General features: G+C 51.0%; 1 protein-coding gene across 3 annotated transcripts; it reads right to left on the bottom strand.

The window, feature by feature from the left end:
- Positions 1-116: 116 nt before the first annotated feature.
- On the bottom strand, positions 117-16,061 carry Adcy4 (adenylate cyclase 4). 3 transcript variants are annotated; one of them, XM_038310547.1, is made up of 26 exons: positions 15,941-16,061; positions 15,497-15,687; positions 13,847-14,044; positions 13,586-13,747; positions 12,643-12,792; positions 11,734-11,876; positions 11,335-11,446; positions 10,582-10,709; positions 10,289-10,447; positions 9,928-10,060; positions 9,586-9,759; positions 6,424-6,458; positions 6,223-6,309; positions 6,050-6,119; positions 5,485-5,582; positions 4,691-4,775; positions 4,455-4,592; positions 3,772-3,882; positions 3,355-3,539; positions 3,071-3,155; positions 2,549-2,707; positions 1,413-1,559; positions 1,027-1,134; positions 799-913; positions 390-514; positions 117-313 (listed from the first exon to the last, which is right to left on the bottom strand). In XM_038310547.1, the coding sequence occupies exons 2-26, from the start codon at positions 15,653-15,655 to the stop codon at positions 167-169; spliced, it is 3,213 nt and encodes a 1,070-aa protein (XP_038166475.1). In that variant the 5' UTR covers positions 15,656-15,687; positions 15,941-16,061; the 3' UTR covers positions 117-166. The 3 variants fall into 3 exon arrangements, 2 of the variants coding, with proteins under 2 accessions (XP_038166475.1, XP_041910051.1); XM_042054117.1 differs by having other exon boundaries at positions 15,497-16,047; XR_005283012.2 differs by having other exon boundaries at positions 291-313; positions 803-913; positions 15,497-16,047.
- Between the last annotated feature and the right edge of the window lie 456 nt (positions 16,062-16,517).

Genomic DNA, 16,517 nt, shown 5'->3' with positions numbered 1-16,517 from the left:
GAAGCCACACCCAACCCCGTAAAACAAGACAGCTCGGGAAGAAACTGTGCCACCGAGGAGCAAGGAGGCAATCCCAGCTACCTCAGCAGCTTCTGATCCATGGACTGACTCAGATGCCCAGTAGACATTTTATTGAAGATCTTGTGGGGGGGTTTTGCTGAGGTGCCTAGGGTGCTGAGGGAGATCCAGTTCTTGTCAGGTCTGTGTTCAGGAAGTACGTACAGAGTTGCCCTTTGCCTTTGACCTTGATGACACCCCGGCTGTAGCATATATACCCCAGGGATTGCAGGGCCCTAGCTGTCTCCTCAGTCACCTGCAATTGAAAGAGGGGTAAGGGAGCCTAGTCTTTCCGTGTCCCCTCCCCCACTACTACGTCATAGTTCTCTCACTTGGATCTTGCCAAGAACTCCTGTACTCTCCATGCGGCTGGCCACATTCACTGTGTTCCCCCAGATGTCGTATTGTGGCTTCTGCGCCCCAATCACTCCTGCTACTACTGGTCCATGGTTCAACCCTGATAAGAAATGTGGTAAGGAGGGACTTTGATGGGGGTGAACTTTGAAGAAGGAGATTAAAGGAGATGGTTTAGTAAGAGCCTTAGAGGTTGGTGGAGAGAGGATTGGGGAAGGGAAGGGAAGGGAAGGGTGATCTCTTAGTTCTTAGATAGTGGCCTTATGCTTCAGCCTAGAGAGCAAGTCTGGAGGGAGGGTGTTCAGGGATGAGCTGGAGAGCAGCTTACGAAGGTCTTAGGGAGGGGAGGGGAGGTACCACCTTGCCCCAGCAAAGGAGGCCCCTCACCCACACGCAGGCGGAAGTTATTGAATGAGTGCTTGTTGATCATATCCAGCTTAGACCCCAGGGCCACTGCAAATTCCACCATGGTGCCCAGATGGCTGCAACTTCGATCCGCGTCCTGGTAAATGGATCCACCCACCATGATGGGCAGAGAAATAAGTCTGACTCATGAAAACGCCCACCATTGGAACCCCTCGCCCCCGGAGGGTTGACAGGAAGGGGTTGCTGTACCTGTTGTGTATCCTGTCCAGACGTGGCGTTCAAGCCCGTGGCTGCCATGTAGGTGCTGCCGATAGTTTTGATCTTCTCTACTCCACTGAACTTTGGCTTGGAAAGCAGCTGTAGAGAAAGAGGCTGTGTCCCCCTCTCGCTCGCTTCCACCACTCCTTCTCCCAAAGCCTCCCAGGCCTTTGGAGCCTAAAGGACCATGTAGGGCTGGAGGTGATGGTGGGAAGGAGGTCGTTGGCAGCGTGCAATGAACGGGTAAAGCTCAGAGGACGGGGAGCGTTGGAGAGGTTGGGGGTAGACTTGGCCGAATGGTCAGGGGAGCGAAGTGCAAGCAAGAGCTGGTGGGGGGGTGGATCCAGAATTTGGAACATGGGGTCTTGTAGTTGCACCTCATCAAAATCAGCGATTATCTCATTGAGCAGCCGCAGACACTCCAGGCCCTCATGATTGATGTTAGATTCAGAATAGAATTCCTTAAAGTCCGGGACCGATGCAAAGAGGACACAAACACATTCGTACGACTGGTGGTAGAGGTCCTGTGAACGGGAGGAGGGGGAGACGCTTAGCTGCTGGGCCAGCAGCTTCATTCTTCACCCAACGGAATAAGTTTGGAGAGGGGTGAGCCAGAGAGCAGCTACTGCACGACTCAGGGTGTGAAGAGGAGGTAGAAAAGTGGCCCCATTTGCATTTTTGGAGTTAAGTTTTTTGAATTAAATAAGTTTATTGATTTTGTGTGTGTGTGTGTGTGTGTGTGTGTGTGTGTGTATGTGTGTGTAGAGCTCAGAGGAGAACTTTCAGGAGTTAATTCTCTCCTTTCACTTTTAGTGTGTTCCAGGCTGTGAAGTATTCTTTACCCCCTGAGCCCTAGAGAACTGGATTTTTATTTTAATTAAATTAAATTTACGGGGCTGGAGAGATGGCTCCGTGGTTAAGAGCACTGAGTGCTCTTCCCGAGGACCCAGGTTCAATTCTCAGCACCCACATGGTAGCTCACAACTGTCTGAAAATCCAGTTCCAGGGGATCTGACACCTTCACACCAATGCACATAAAATAAAGTTAAATAAACCATTAAAAAAATTAAAAAAAAATAAAATTTGCTTGAGTGGACACATATGGCTAACAGCTACCATATAGGGTGTTGTAGAGCTAGAGGGATGGGTGGCCTGCTCTTCAGACTGTTCCCACCACTGTTTGACTAGGGCCTCCGAAAGGCGTGAAATGGCCATGACTTGGAAAGATGCTTGCCTTCTCCTCACTCCCACTCTCTGGCCATGAGCCTCCTGCATGGTAGGCAAGCTCTACCTCCGAGATATTAGCCCAGAAGATGTTCCTGCTAAACAAGAACTGGAAGCACAGATTTTGTGGCCACCAAGGACAAGGCCCAAGATTGTGCTCTGACAAGGCAGGGGCGTGGGTGACCACTAATCCACTGTCTGGGGACTCCAGAAAGGATGAGAGAAGACCCAAGATTCTCATCCAACTTCAGTTGCATCTGGGCCTCTGGAGTATGGGGTTGGGAGTCACCTCATTGCGCCGGTTCTGGCCTATGAACTGGGGGGCCACATGTGCCGGGAGTACATTCTCCAGAAGGAGCCGAGTCAGGTTCTCCATTGTCTCAGTCTCCTCTCGCTCCTGCCTCAGCTTCTTCTTCCACAGGAAGTCCAGGCGGCAGTAATACTCATTCTAGGGTGACAGAGCAGTGTCTCCAAGACCACCATCCAGCTTAGAGATAAGGTTTAAGGTACAACTGTCCTGGAGGGAGGTGGCTTTTAAGATCTATTTCAAATTAGGTTATGCAGAACGAGCAACAGACATTTTTCATAACCATGTTTTTTCTTAGATTTGGGGATAGGAGAGGGGGGTGCTGGTGAGAACCTGAGGGACTTAGAGAGGGAAGAAGTAAAAGTCAGAACACTCTCTTGGAAGTTTCAAATGGACATACTACTTGGGTTCAGCCCTGAAGATGAGACAGACAAATTACCCATATGGGCTCCCAGCCTCAGCCATTCACACGGAGGCCCCAGAGGACCGAGCTGAGAGATATACCTGCCGAGCCAGGACAAGGAGCGTGAAGAAGAAGATGAAGAAGTAGATAGCTCCCATCAGTTTGGGTTCCTTCAGCACCCCTGGTCTGAGAGATCAGAATCAAGATTTTTCCTTGCTCTGCCCCTTCCTGATGGCCTCCTTCCTGCTCCCAGTGCCCAAAGAGCCCTCAGCACCCCTCCCCTTTGCCTTGCGGGTGGTTCAAGTCTGCGAGGCAAGGGCAGCTCTGTGTCCTGTCTTACTCACTCTCCCAAGGGCTTGAGCAGATGTGCCCTGAGTGTACTTACCTGGAGTCCAAAGGGCTCTGATAAAGGTGGGCGATGAGGCAGTCGGACAGCCAGGCGTAGGAGTGCAGAAATAGGGAAGACGATGCCACCAGCCACAGCAGAAGTAGCAGCACTTTCAGTTCAAAGCTCATGTGCAGAAAAACGGAGCAGGAGAGGAAACCCAGCACGCAGCAATGCATGGAGTACTGTGGGTCGGGCAGCACAGTCAGAAGCATCTCCTAGAGAGCACTGGGAGAATGCCCACGGCTCCTGTTCTCCCAGGGCATAGGGTGTACAGGGCAAATAGGGATATCATTCATGAAAACGGACACTGGCTATGCCTAATGTCTTGGATGGAATTTTCTTTAGCTTATGAGTTGGCAGTCTGATGAGGAAGGGTGTGGGGAAAGAGACTCAGGGCGGTACAGAAATACTCACTGGGATGCTGATGAGGGGCAGGGATCCTGGCAGCTCCCAGGAAGCATTGGAAGCCATGGAAGATGCATTGGAAGCCAGGAAAAGGCAGTCTGATGACACCGGCAAGAAGAGCTGCAAAAGGAGATGGGCAGAGGGCAGGTGAACTCCTTGGGCCCAAGGGAGGCTTCAGCTGGGCTGTGACTGAGCAAGGAATGGCTTAGAGCCAGACTCCTATACAGAGGCACATTCTACTCCTTCTGACCAATGAGAGAGCTTCTGATGGGTCCTTACTGGAAGTAGGGGCTGTGAGAGATGTCACAGATACTAGTATGTCATCAAACCAGTGTCTGTTCTTGCCAACTACTTAACCCTCTAGGCTGCATTTCTTCCTTCCCTCTCTTTCTTTTCAATTTGTCTGGGGGATAACTCCTATTGAGTTTTAGGAACAATTATAAATTCTGTAACCTTCAGCCAAGTAAGCTAAAGATGTGTGCCTACAGAGGAAAAAGAAAGAACATTCAACGAAGTGTTAACAATGAGTATGCCTGGAGGGTAGAACACACACACACACACACACACACACACACCTCCCAGCATCTTCTGGTTTTTCTTCAGCTGTCATTTTAGATCCGGGGATTCCCTTTCAACCCCACAGGTCCACTATGTCCTGATGGTGGTAGATAGAACCCCCCATTTGTCCTCACCAGGCTGGCGATGGCCATGGTGAACACCAGGAGGATAGTGGCAGTGCCCAGCGCTACTCGAAGTCCTGGCCGTGTGGCCACCAGGACAGACAGTGCAGGCAGCCAGTGCAACATTTTGGGACCTTTCTGGACACACTTCTGTGGAAGGAGAACAGGTGTCATAGCTACAGGTCTGGGGCTCCTTCTTCAGGCTAGGGCTCCAGCTTGTCACTCCCCCTTTTCCCAGACCCCCTTACCGTCAGGTGCTCTGAGAAGCAGACGAAGAGAAGGAGAAGGAAGAGGAGGAAGGTGATGCTATAGGTGATGGCCAGAGCTGGGAGCCTAAGAGAAGACAAGAGGGAGGCTTTGAAGTGCCAGAATGAGTTCTGGGGAAGGGGCTGTGCTTGCCATCTGGTTGGAGGTGGAGTTGGGGAAGGGGAGTAGTCTCAGGGATGCAGAGTAGCTGCTCAGGAAGGGCGTAAAGTTCTGGTGTTCTGGGAACTAACAGTCCAGAGCAGAGTTTCAGCAGAACAGGAACTGATAAAGTTGGAACAACATTGAAGGGAGCAGAGGATTTACAACCATGGCCATGGCTGAATCAGCCTCTGGGCTGAAACTCTTTGACCTCTGAATGTTGAGCGAGACCTTATTCTTCCAAGCAGCAGCCTAGGTCTGAGAGCCTATATTATAACTCAGTCATTTCCTGTGAGAGCTGGGCTTGTTGATGAGAATGCAACGCCCTTCATGGGGATGTTGCTATTGTTCAAAGGTACAGGAAATTGAAAGTGGTCGGTATGTACAATATTTTTCCAGTAGTGAGGACTGAACCTAAGGCCTCATTAAATGGATGCCACTCTCTGCCACTCAGTTACCCGCCTAACCCCAGGATGTACATAAAGATGAGGACTGTGATTACCTCCAGAGGATGTGGGTGAGTGTCTGAAGCTCAGGGGAAGGGACCAACAGAAGAAAGTGTGGGTCATGGGTCAGGAAGGGCAAAGGGCTCCATACGGGAGAGAGCCAGTGCTGTTGTCGCCTGGTGTGATCTCACCTGTTTGTCACCAGCATTTGGATAGTGAAGTTGCACAGAAACACCAGGAAGGTGCAGGCTGCGTAGTACTTGAAGGCAGGGAGCGCAGAGAGTCGATACTGGAGGCAAGGGGGTAGATGGAGACAAGGTATTGGTGTTGTCCAGGACTGGGAGGAAGCAAGCCTGGACAAGAGGTGGGTCTCTGGCCTCACCCTCCACCCCTCGGTTCATCTATGTAGCCCCACGCATTCTTCAAAGAGATGTCCCCACTCCTTTTATTGCCTACCCAAATGCCTCAGCCTACAGATGATATTTTTTGGTCATAACCTGGGTTGGCCTCAGGCACACTAAGTAGCCCAGGATGACCTTGAACTCGGGATCCTTCTGCCTTCACTTCCTAAATGCTAGGGTTATGGGCATGTACCATGACCCCTGGCATGACTTTCCTAAGAGAGGCCCAATCCCCTCATCCTAGGGTCCAAAACTATGCAGACCTGGGAAAGACAGGTAGGGAGAGAAGTCCTAAGCCTTCCCGGGGCAAGGGCCAAGGCTGGGAAATCTTTCGTTGCTCTGTTCCCCATCCCACCTGCTTCTCCATCTCCGGATCTCTGAAGTACAGGGTCAGGAGGTTGAAGTCCTTCGACTGCTTCCACTGCCTGGTGTGAGGCGGGAGGTGGTGAGCACCACAGAGGATGGGGGGGGGTGTCTAGGAAAGCTCCCCACTTTCCCCCAGCAGCCCCCAGCCCTCTGTTTCCGTACTTCTGAGAGTTGAGTTGCTCGATGACCTGGAAGAACTTGGCATCCCCGGTGTCCATTTCATCATCTAGTCCCCGAGGGGTACGACTCCTGCACAGTGGCAGCCAAGCAGTTACCACACAGATCCTCAAAAGTGCCCAGATGAAGCAGACCCAGGGAGGATTCTCCCAGTGTGCCCCACAGTCAAAGATGAGGTTTCCTCACCGGTCCAGGCTCCACTGGGTGCCGAAGGCCTTTTCCTGTTGGAAGAACGCAGGATGGGGCTGTGGTGAATATTCCCCCTTCACGAAGACAGACTGTAAACCTGACTGAATTTTCTACCTCTGTCCTTGACCGTGTGTGCCTGGCCTGGCTGCTTCTGCTGTTGCTAATGGCCCCCTTCCTACTCTGTACCAAATCCTACTGACCCAGGAAGGATCATTTCAAGTTCTATTTCCTCCTAACTCTATAGACTTCCAGGATCCTTAAAGTCTTTGCTGGCTCTTGGAGATCATCTTTTTTTTTTTTTTCCCCCGAGACAGGGTTTCTCTGTAGCTTTGGAGCCTGTCCTGGAACTAGCTCTTGTAGACCAGGCTTGCCTCAAACTCACAGAGATCTGCCTGCCTCTGCCTCTTGAGTGCTGGGATTAAAGGCGTGCGCCACCACCTCCCGGCTGGAGATCATCTTTTAACTGGACAACCCTCCATCTCTATATTTGGGTGCCTGCTAGTTGTGTCTCCTTAAAGACTGCATATTCCAGGGCTAGGGAGATGGCTCAGCTGCTCTTCCAAAGGTTCCGAGTTCAAGTCTCAGTAACTATGTGGTAGCTCACAACCATCTAGTGGGATCTGATGCCCTCTACTGGCATCAAGTCATATATGCAGATAAAAGCGTGCATATACATAAAATAAACAAATAAATCTAAAAAGACTACAGATTCTAAAGGTAGGGACTTTCCCATCACTCTTGAATGTTAACAAATCCATTGACTTGAATTGAAGCGGCTATGCAGAAAATTTTGATCCCTCTCTGACCTTTTGTTTGGTCAGCTATGCTGAGCTGAGAGAGAGTTGGCCAAGGTAGTTAACAAAGTACAGAGAAGAAAGAAAAGGAAGGGGATTCAGCTTGATTATAGTCATACAGCCATTGTCTTCTTCATCAAAAGGCACACACAATATATGCAAAATTATAAAAATGGCCAGGTGTAAAAGAGCAATTACTGAGGGAGAAAGTGAATTTCTGTGCCCCTCAGACCAGTACAAGAAGTATGTTGCCTATCCTTTCCTACCCTCCTTGGTTCATTTGATGGTAACAGGATTACAAACCAAACCCGGTATACAGGAGAAGCAGAAGGGGAGGATAAGATGCTCAGGCCGGGAGGATGGCAGAGCCTCAATATGAGCCTAGGGACGCATATATGCCCAGGCTTAGCTTTTGCCAACTGACTCCCTTATGCCTTACGTTACATGAAAGTAGGGGGGAAATCTACTTGTTTCTGTCTTTTTAAGAATTTTCCTAGTGGCTGACACAGAAGCATTCAAAAATATGAGGGCTAGGTAGGTGTGGTAGCATGTGATTCCAGCACCCAGGAGGCCTGAGGCAGGAGGATGGCTTCCAGCTGGGCTATACAGTGAGGTCTTGTCTCCAGCAACAAAACAGTGCTAGGATCAATGTATGTGTGGAACTTTTCAGCACAGTGCTGCTCTACCACCCCAAAGGCCCACAATGTTAAGAGTAAGCAGAGGCAGGCCTGGAGAGATGGCTCAGAGGTTAAGAGCACTGGCTGCTCTTCTAGAGGTCTTGAATCCAATTCCCAGCAACCACATGGTAACTCACAACCATTTGTAATGAGATCTGGCGCCCTCTTCTGGCGTGCAGACATACACACAGGTGGAACATTCTGTGTATAATAAATGAACAAATCTTAAAAAAAAAGAAAGAACGAGTAAGCAGATGTTTGCCTAGAATACTTGCAGCGCTGGGTTTGATCCCCAGGGTGTAGTGGACCACATCTGTAATCTCCACTTGGGAGGTGGAGATCACAAACTCCAAGATCACCTTGGCTACATAGTGAGTTCAAAGCCAGTTTAGGACCTATGAGACTGGGAGGGAGAGGGTAAGGGAGGGACAAAAGGAGGGAGGGATGGAGGGAGATGGTTCATTTTGGGAATCAATATTTGACTGAGTTCCTGGGTCTTCAGGGGTCAATTTCTGGGCTGATGAGGCCCTGTTCCAATCAAGAGATACCCTCAAGCAAGCTGTGCTTGTCCTGCTACCCTCACACTGAGCCTTCACAGTAGCCCTCCGGTGGGCCTTTCTATTGTGAGAATTGCACCCAAGCTCTCATGATCTCTGAGCTTGTGACAGACTCCACGCAACATTCCTCCTGCATCACGGAGACCTCGTTTTGCAATAGGGTATGGGCTCTTGGAGTCTTACTTTCTCTTCCTCCTGCTCATTTAACTACGCCCCCTTAAAAAAAAAACCCATTTGACCTCTTCCTTCACTAGACTGACATATGGAATCCTTCCTAGAGCTACTGCTGCCAATGTCCCCCTCATGCCCACTGCTTACTGAGATCTAGAACTGTTTCTGCTGGATTGAAAAGGAAGGAGAGAAGATGTAATATGGAAGTCTCTGAAGACGCCTCAGAAATCCAGCCAGGCATAGCTAACGCTGCTCTGGGAGAGTGTCAGTAATGTGGCTGCCGTATGAGAAAGTGGGAGCTGATATGAGAAAGACAGGATGGTAGGGGAGAATAGGATGAAATACAAGCCTAGGTGGGAGAGATTTAAGAGCCTTCACGACAGGTGAGTCACAGGTTAGCTCTAAGTCTTATATATAGGCTCACCACTGACAGGCCCTGTCTTAGCTTCACCCAGACAAACTATAAGCCCATTTCTTCCCCTCTATCACCGCTTTGCCTGCTTGCGACGTCTTTCTTCTTCAAGGCCATGAGCAAGTTCCCTGTCACCTTATTGTACTCGTGTCTGAGCGCTGAGGAGTAGAGGCAACACCGGCTTGCTCACAACTTAACTTTGGGAAGCATAAAAGTACGGAATTGTAGTAATGATCTTGACAGAGGTATTTGCTGGCGGGATGAGTGTGCCAAGTCTGGAGGAAGTGGGGTTACCTATTTCCTCTGGGTGGCAGGGAAAGGGAAGATTGAGGTACATTGGGCATGGTGATGGGATCTTTCATTATCTCTGAGGTGAGCTGGGAGGGCAAGAAGAGGTCTGAACCACTGACTGGGGCAACCAGGCAGTTCAAGGCTGTCACACATTACCAAGTGATTCACTGAGGGGCAGGGAGCCTGGGAGTGGAGCCTCGTGACAGTGGAGGCTGTTTTTCCTCAAGAACAGGGGTTTATAATGAAGGCGTACATACCGGGAGTGGAGTAGAGGTGGATATAGGGCTGTCAACATGGCTTAGGTGGGCGAAAGGCTTGGCTGCACCCCAAGACTCCAGATAACGAGTCATCAGTAGTGACGGACGCATCTTGTGTCCCTCCAAAGAAGACAGTAATCCTTTTGCAGTGACCTTCTCATCTTCCTCCTCAGCCTGGGACATGTGAAGTCTGAGAGTAAAAATGAGGTATTTCCCTACTCTCCCACGCTGCTTATAGGCTTGTCCTGTAGCAACTCAATTTCTGGCATAGAAGGAAAGACTGATCTTGCTGACTAGGTGGTTTGCTTGGTCCACTCTGCGGGGTCCAAGCTGGGCTTTTACCCGAGGATCGATGACCAGGTATGTAGGTTCGCCTAGCTCCCGAAGGTATGGGTCTCGGTGTTCCACGTCTGCACTCTCCACAGCATAAGCCCCTGCCAGCAGGGCCAGGGTAGCCCCTGTGATATGCACTCGTCTGGAAGGAACAAGCAGTGAAAGTCAGGAGGGACAGCCTCTAAACCTTCAATTTCTTTCAAAGACCATTCCCAGATCTGTGCCTTCAAGAAAGGCCCCATGTCACAGGGAGTGCCTCCCAACACCCCCCAGTCTCCCTGAACTTGTCTTAGAGACTGTAAAGAGAGGAGTAGCAAGTGGGAGAGTCAGTTGGCCGTTTGCTGTAGCTGCCCCGGGCTCCATGTCTTACCCTGGCACACCGCCAGCTTCCATGTGATTGGCCAATGTGACGTCATGGGACCAGACGTCATACTGCCACTTCTGTAGCCCGATGACTCCACAGAGCACACTGCCCGAGTGCACGCCCACACGCATGTTGATGTCCACACCAGTGGCTACCCGAAGTTTCCTGAGCCGGGTGTAAGACAAGCTTAGTCCTGCCCAGTTCCTCCTTTTCTCAAGGAGTACTCTACCACCCTGCCTCCCACATTCCTTCCAACACCCATGTCTCTGAATTTCTCCTGCTCGCACACCCAAACTGACCTGATGGCCCGGCACATGTCCAGTCCCATGCGCACGCAGTTGATGGCGTGGTCTGGCAGCGAGAGTGGCAGCCCGGAGACACAGTAGTAACAGTCTCCCAGGATCTTGATCCGCATGCATTCGTGCTCCTGGGAGTATGTGTGTGGGTGTGTGGAGGAACCTGGTTAGAGGCCAGAGGGGTAGGAGGGAGTTGGGAAAGGTGGGGAGCAACTGTGGTATTCCTGAAGAACTTCTGGGATGGGAAGTGTGTGGGTCAGATCTATGGCCTCCCTTGGAATGGGACTGACTGAGATCTCCTGTACAAGGTCTTTAGCAGAAGGAATAATCAAAGGCTGGAGGGTCTATGGTCCTCCCCAGTTTGGGTATACATAGAGTACATTCATATTGGTCTATGATAATAGTGTCAGGACTGGGGTACATAGAGGCAAGACCCCAAGCTAGGATGTCTGACTGATTAGGTGCTAAGCTGAGTTGTCAAAAGCAGAAATTTTTCCCAGAAGGGCTGCCCAAGGTCAGAATGCCTGAAAATCTCTGTGCATATCCGGAGGCATTATGCTAGGGATGTCTGTTAAAGACACGGAGAGGTCTCTCAGGAATGGTGACCATTTCCTGAGTGGGATCCTACTTCTACTGCAGTATCTGGGAGTTTGGCCTGTGATGTAAGACTTTTTAGAAGATGGGTGCTTTCCTTGCAAGAGGGTCCCAGCAGGTGGTATTTGAGGGCCCCTGGGTAGGGAGGGAAACCCCTCTGACCTTGGCAATTTGGTCGAACTTGCCAAAGAGCTCGTTGAGCATAAGCACTAGCTCTTTAGGGGAGCACTCGCTGGCCAGCCGCGTGAAGCCCACGATGTCAGCATACAGCACGCTGCATAGGGCGAAGCATGTTATCAGGGCCAGGCTGCAGCTCAGGGTCCCTCCCCTAACAGGGCCAGGTCTGCAGCTCAGGGTCCCTCCCCTAACTGGGCCAGGTCTGCAGCTAAGGGTCCCTCCCCTAACTGGGCCAGGTCTGCAGCTCAGGGTCCCTCCCCTAACTGGGCCAGGTCTGCAGCTCAGGGTCCCTCCCCTAACTGGGCCAGGTCTGCAGCTCAGGGTCCCTCCCCTAATGGGGCCAGGGCTGAGGCTCAGGGTCCCTTCAGGCTTCCTTTCTCCTACCTGACTCCTTGGTGCCTCTTGACATACAGGCTGTGGAAGTTGTTCTCTGGCCGTGACACTTGCACTGCCTGCAGCCGGGCCATGATCTCGGCTTTCATCTCTTGGGCCAGGTAGGCAGGAAGGATGGACAAGAGGAGGTGCTCCTGGAGAAAGCCCCTACGATGACACCCCTTCTACCCTCCTGTGCCCTGTAACCAAGAGCCTCAGTCCTTCCAATTACTCAGGCTCCCACACATTGCATCTACCCACTGGTATGAACCCCAACATTTCCACTCCATCTCGCAGGACTCTTGTATCCCAAACTGTCTTGGTCGCTTAGGGACTGAACTCAGTATCAACATCTAAATCTTCCTTTAATAACTTTTACCATCATCATTATCCTTATTTGTTATTATTATTTTGAGGTCGTATCTTACTATGCAGCCCTGTCTGGCCTGGAACTCACTATCTAAACCAGAGTGGCCTCAGACTCACAGATATAGGTCTGCCTTAGCCTCCCAAGAGCAGGGATAAAAGGTGTGTGCCACCAGCCACCAAACCTGGCTAAAATTTAATTTTACTATCATTGCACCATGCATGTATATGTGGGCGCATGGGCCACAGTGTATGGGTGGAGGTCAGAAGACAGCTTAGTGGAGACAGTTATCTCCAGCTACTTTCACGTAGGCTCCAGGAATTGAACTCATGCCTTCAGGCTTGTGCAGCAAGAGTCTTACCTCTCAGCTGTCTCACTGGGCTTCAATTTCAACCTAGCAATAATCTTCCATGGGCGACTGATAGTCACATTTCATACAAAAGAGGAAATACTTGAAAAAGGCAAACAAATTACGCAAGTTCATTCCCTAGGACGGGGCTAGAAAACTGTTCTCTCTGAGCTGCGTCCTCTTCCCTCCCTCAGTTCCTCCTGACCTGATGCTTTTTCTCAGTGTCCAACCTCCGGCGTGAGTGCAGAGAGCTGAGGGCCTCCCGGAACGTGGCCCGCAGTGCCCGCTCCATCAGGGCCTTGTGGTATGCTCCCACCACGTTCCCACACAGGAACAACACGGCGTTTGCTGCCAACTGTGGGTAAAGGCCAGACTTGGAGAGTACACTACCCAGTGGGGCTGGGGAGTTTATCTGTATCGTTCAAGTGAGTTCCAAGAACAGGATGAAGAGAGCCCGGCTCTTCAGTGAGGGACCTAAGTATCTCGGGGACGATTGGTCCGGCACTATGACATCCATGGGGTTGAGCTGGTGCCTTTCCTCCTCTATGCACTCTGCTGTAGACACTTGGCTGCTGGGCTAACCTGGTCACTCGGGTCCAGATGTCTTGCATGCATATTTCCTCTCTGAGAATACTATTCTACCACGTTCACCTCCTGAGCCCATTCCACCTGCGAGACACTACTCAAGTTATGATCCCATGCTCCACTTTTTTCTTCTGTACCTGTGGGAGAATCACGACTGATTTCCCCATGACTATAGAGCCCTCTTCTGGTGAAGACGGCACGGTGCACCCATCTACCAGCTCCAAGAGGTCCCTCTACGGGGTTCATCTGTGTTGGGTTCTGCACTCAAGGTTGAGCCCTGCCTTGGAGTTCCAGCTCAGCAAATGCGCAGAGGATTTTATCTACAGCTGGCGGTAGACTATTACCTGCTCTCTTGCTTTTTTCTTTCTTTCTTTCTTTCTTTCTTTCTTTCTTTCTTTCTTTCTTTCTTTTCTTTCTTTCTTTCTTTTTTTTTTTTTTGAGATAGGGTTTCTCTACGTAACGATCCTTGGCTATCCTGGAACTCGCTTTGTGGATCAGGCTGCCTCTGCCCAGTGCTGGGATTAAAGATGTAGGTTGCCACCCAGTGACTGTTGCATTTTTACCTGTGGTAGCAGAGCCCTCTGTGAGTCAGGCTGCCACCCAAGGTACAGTCCAAGGACCAGCAGATGTGAGAGCGATGAGGTGAGGCCCGCAACAGCGGCGTCCCGCATGCCCAAGGGCAACATGGCATACACGGTGAAGATGAGGAAGAGGAAAAACGACACCTGGAGAAGGATGTGGGAAGCCGAAGGCCTGGGTTTCACCGCACAGGACCTGAGTTTGGGGTCCCTATCCCCCTGCTTCTTAACCGTGGTTCTCCTCACCTGGTCCCAGGCGCTCACCACACCCCCAGTGAACAGGAATCCATGGCCTAATGCCAGCAGCGCAGCCCATATGAGGCCAGAAAGAGGTCGTGTCCAGCGCTGCAGTTGCTGCTCCCGGGAAGCCAGCCCCAAGAGCAGAGAGAAGCCACCCAAACCACACAGCACGGTTGTCAGGAAGCTTGGGTCTGAGGTCAGCTCCTGTGGATAAAGGATGTATGAAGCAAGACTGGGGAAGGATGGCTTTGGAACTGTCACAAGGTGAGAGGGAGCAAGTTAGATGCCATTCAGATCTGTTCTGTAAAGTGTCTGCAACACATGCACAAAGAGAAAACAGGGCCGGGGGGAGGAGGGACGGCATTGTGGGTGAGGGGGTTTGCCACCAAGCCTGATGATCTAGTTCAATTCTCAGAATCCATGAGGTGAGAGAAGAGAATTCACTCCTTCGAGTTGTCCTTTGACCTCCACATGTATGTATTCATGTATACACACGAACACCCCCCCCCCCACACACACACAACACTCACATACAGCTAAATAAATGAAAGAAAACAACAGGGCCAGACTGCTCGTGTTTTCACATTTGATTGAACCATAAGATATTGCTGAAACCCTACTGGTTTTACCCATGAAACCCAGCGGTCTCACATAGTAATGACTCCTACCCTCTTTCTAAATATCAGTTTTGTTGTTGTTGGTTTTTTTTGATTGTTTGCTCTTTCAGGTTTGAGGCACGATCTCAAGTAGCTTGGACTGGCCTCCAAATCTCTGTGCTGTAATTCCAGACTTGTCTGGCTATTCCAACAGTTCTTACCGTTTAAAGGGGAAACTGTAGCATGTGCTTGGCATTTAGAGTGAATATCACCCAAATGGCTATTTTGCTCAGGAGGATCCTCCTTCCTGAAGCCATAAGCTAACTTCACAAATGTTTACCTAGGCAGCCCAAGTTTCTGCAACTCCTTGCCACCCGAGATCCGAGAGCTGAATATCCGCTTTCCCTCTAACCCAGAAGCCCCATCACGGTCCCTACCCTTTATTCCCACCTTTTTCTGAACTTGGGGTAACAAGGATTAGGAATGCACAGTCCTTTTTTCCCACCTTGGCTCTGAAGAGTGAAAGGAAAACCTGGAGCAGAGTATTTCAAATTTGGGATTGAAAATCCCCTTCCTGCCCAATATGAAAGTGGAAAAAAAGAATTTTGGTGGAGTGAGGAGGGTAACTAAGCCACACTGGATGAAAACTGCCTCTTGGAAGTCTGTGGGTACAGCTAACAGTCCCACATTCCCAAACCTGGAGAGAAAAAGTCAGGAAGTGAATTCCCCTAGGGATGTGAGTAGAGTTTCCTCTCTGGAAAACTGGAAAATCCGGTGTTGGATTTACCGTAGAACCAGTAGAACAGTGAGATGCATCCGGGACACATTTACCTCCCAGGATAGACCCAGGGAACAAACCTAGAGGGAGGAGGGTTTGGTCACATGTGCCCAGAGTCACAACAATTCATGACGGTTCAATGCTTCTTTTCCGGTTCCCAGGAAAGGCATTATTATGACCCTGCAAATCTCAGTCCTTCAAATAGTCCCAGCCCGAGGCCAGCTTCCCCCTACCCCCCTCACCCCCCCCCCCCAGCAGGCTCCCGCACCTAGCCCATCTCACCCTGCCGCTGGCCCAGGCGACGGCTGGCAGTGCCACCAGCGTGCAGAGCACGATGACCAGAAGCAATAGTAGCAGTGGGTACTGTTGGCTCAGGCTGTAGTAGGTCTCGTAGAAGAGATCTTCGCTGGGAGGCGGCCGGGGACTGAAGAGGCGGGCCATGGTCTCCCCCGCCCTAGCCCGGAGCCCTTGCCCTGGGAACCGAGTTAATAAACCCCACTGCGCTTTTCTTCCTCTCCGGGAGCCACTCTGACCCAAGCCCCTTTTCGAAGCAATAAGATTTCCTGCCAGGTCTCCCTCAAAGGGCTCCAGCTGAACGTGACAGGGCTTCTTGATCCTTCCCACAAACCAGACCGTGGTAGTGTCCTAGCAAAAACCTCACTGGAGGGACAGGAGTTGAACCTAACGAGAAGGGGCCCCAGAATCTCCCTCTACCCATTAACTCACTGCTCTGTCTGTGTCAAACTCCTGAAGCTCTCTCACCAAAGTTAGGCCCTGGGAGAGAGCCTAGCTGGGTGGGCTGGCTGCCGCTCACTAGTGTGAGCGGCTTGCTAGTGGCTCAGGGCCGAGGGCGACTGGCACTTCCCTCTTGGCGCCAAGGCCCCCTCCCACTTCCCCACGATACAGTCCAGCCCCTTCCCGTGCTGAGCGCGGACTCCCCTGGCTGCCTCCTATGCTCAGATTGTGTTTTCTAACCACCACCTTTCCTCTTTCTTCATGTGGTCTGTGGGAGACACACGAGGTAATGGAGAGGATTAAGAGGGATGTGTCAAGATCAAGATACAGTATTTGGAAACGGGGAGGCTGGAAAGGCTGGAAGTCATGCCTGGGAGAACGCTGGGAGGAGTGCTGTCCTGGTACCAGCTGGGGCTGGGGTGTGGGTGAGGACAGAAGTGTGAACTCTCCAGACTCCAGCCTTCTCAATAGCTCTCTATAGCTCCTTGGGTTGGTGCTCCTCTTCATCGGACATAGTTATCAATCCTTGGACTCAGAGAATCAAAAATGTTTCCAATGCCTAGAAAGC

The sequence above is a fragment of the Arvicola amphibius genome, chromosome 13 (assembly GCF_903992535.2).
Source record: "Arvicola amphibius chromosome 13, mArvAmp1.2, whole genome shotgun sequence".
NCBI classification, from domain to species: domain Eukaryota; kingdom Metazoa; phylum Chordata; class Mammalia; order Rodentia; family Cricetidae; genus Arvicola; species Arvicola amphibius.
The sequence above is the reverse complement of the archived record's forward strand: the minus strand, read 5'-3'. Positions and strand labels throughout refer to the sequence as shown.

Excerpts from the sequence above, each read along its gene's own strand:
- Adcy4 (XM_038310547.1), bottom strand. The coding sequence starts at position 15,655 with ATGGCCCGCCTCTTCAGTCCCCGGCCGCCTCCCAGCGAAGATCTCTTC. Across the intron at positions 14,045-15,496 it reads TCGCCTGGGCCAGCGGCAGG|GAGCTGACCTCAGACCCAAG; the intron begins GTGAGATGGGCT and ends CTTTATCCACAG. Across the intron at positions 10,710-11,334 it reads AGTTCGACCAAATTGCCAAG|GAGCACGAATGCATGCGGAT; the intron begins GTCAGAGGGGTT and ends ACATACTCCCAG.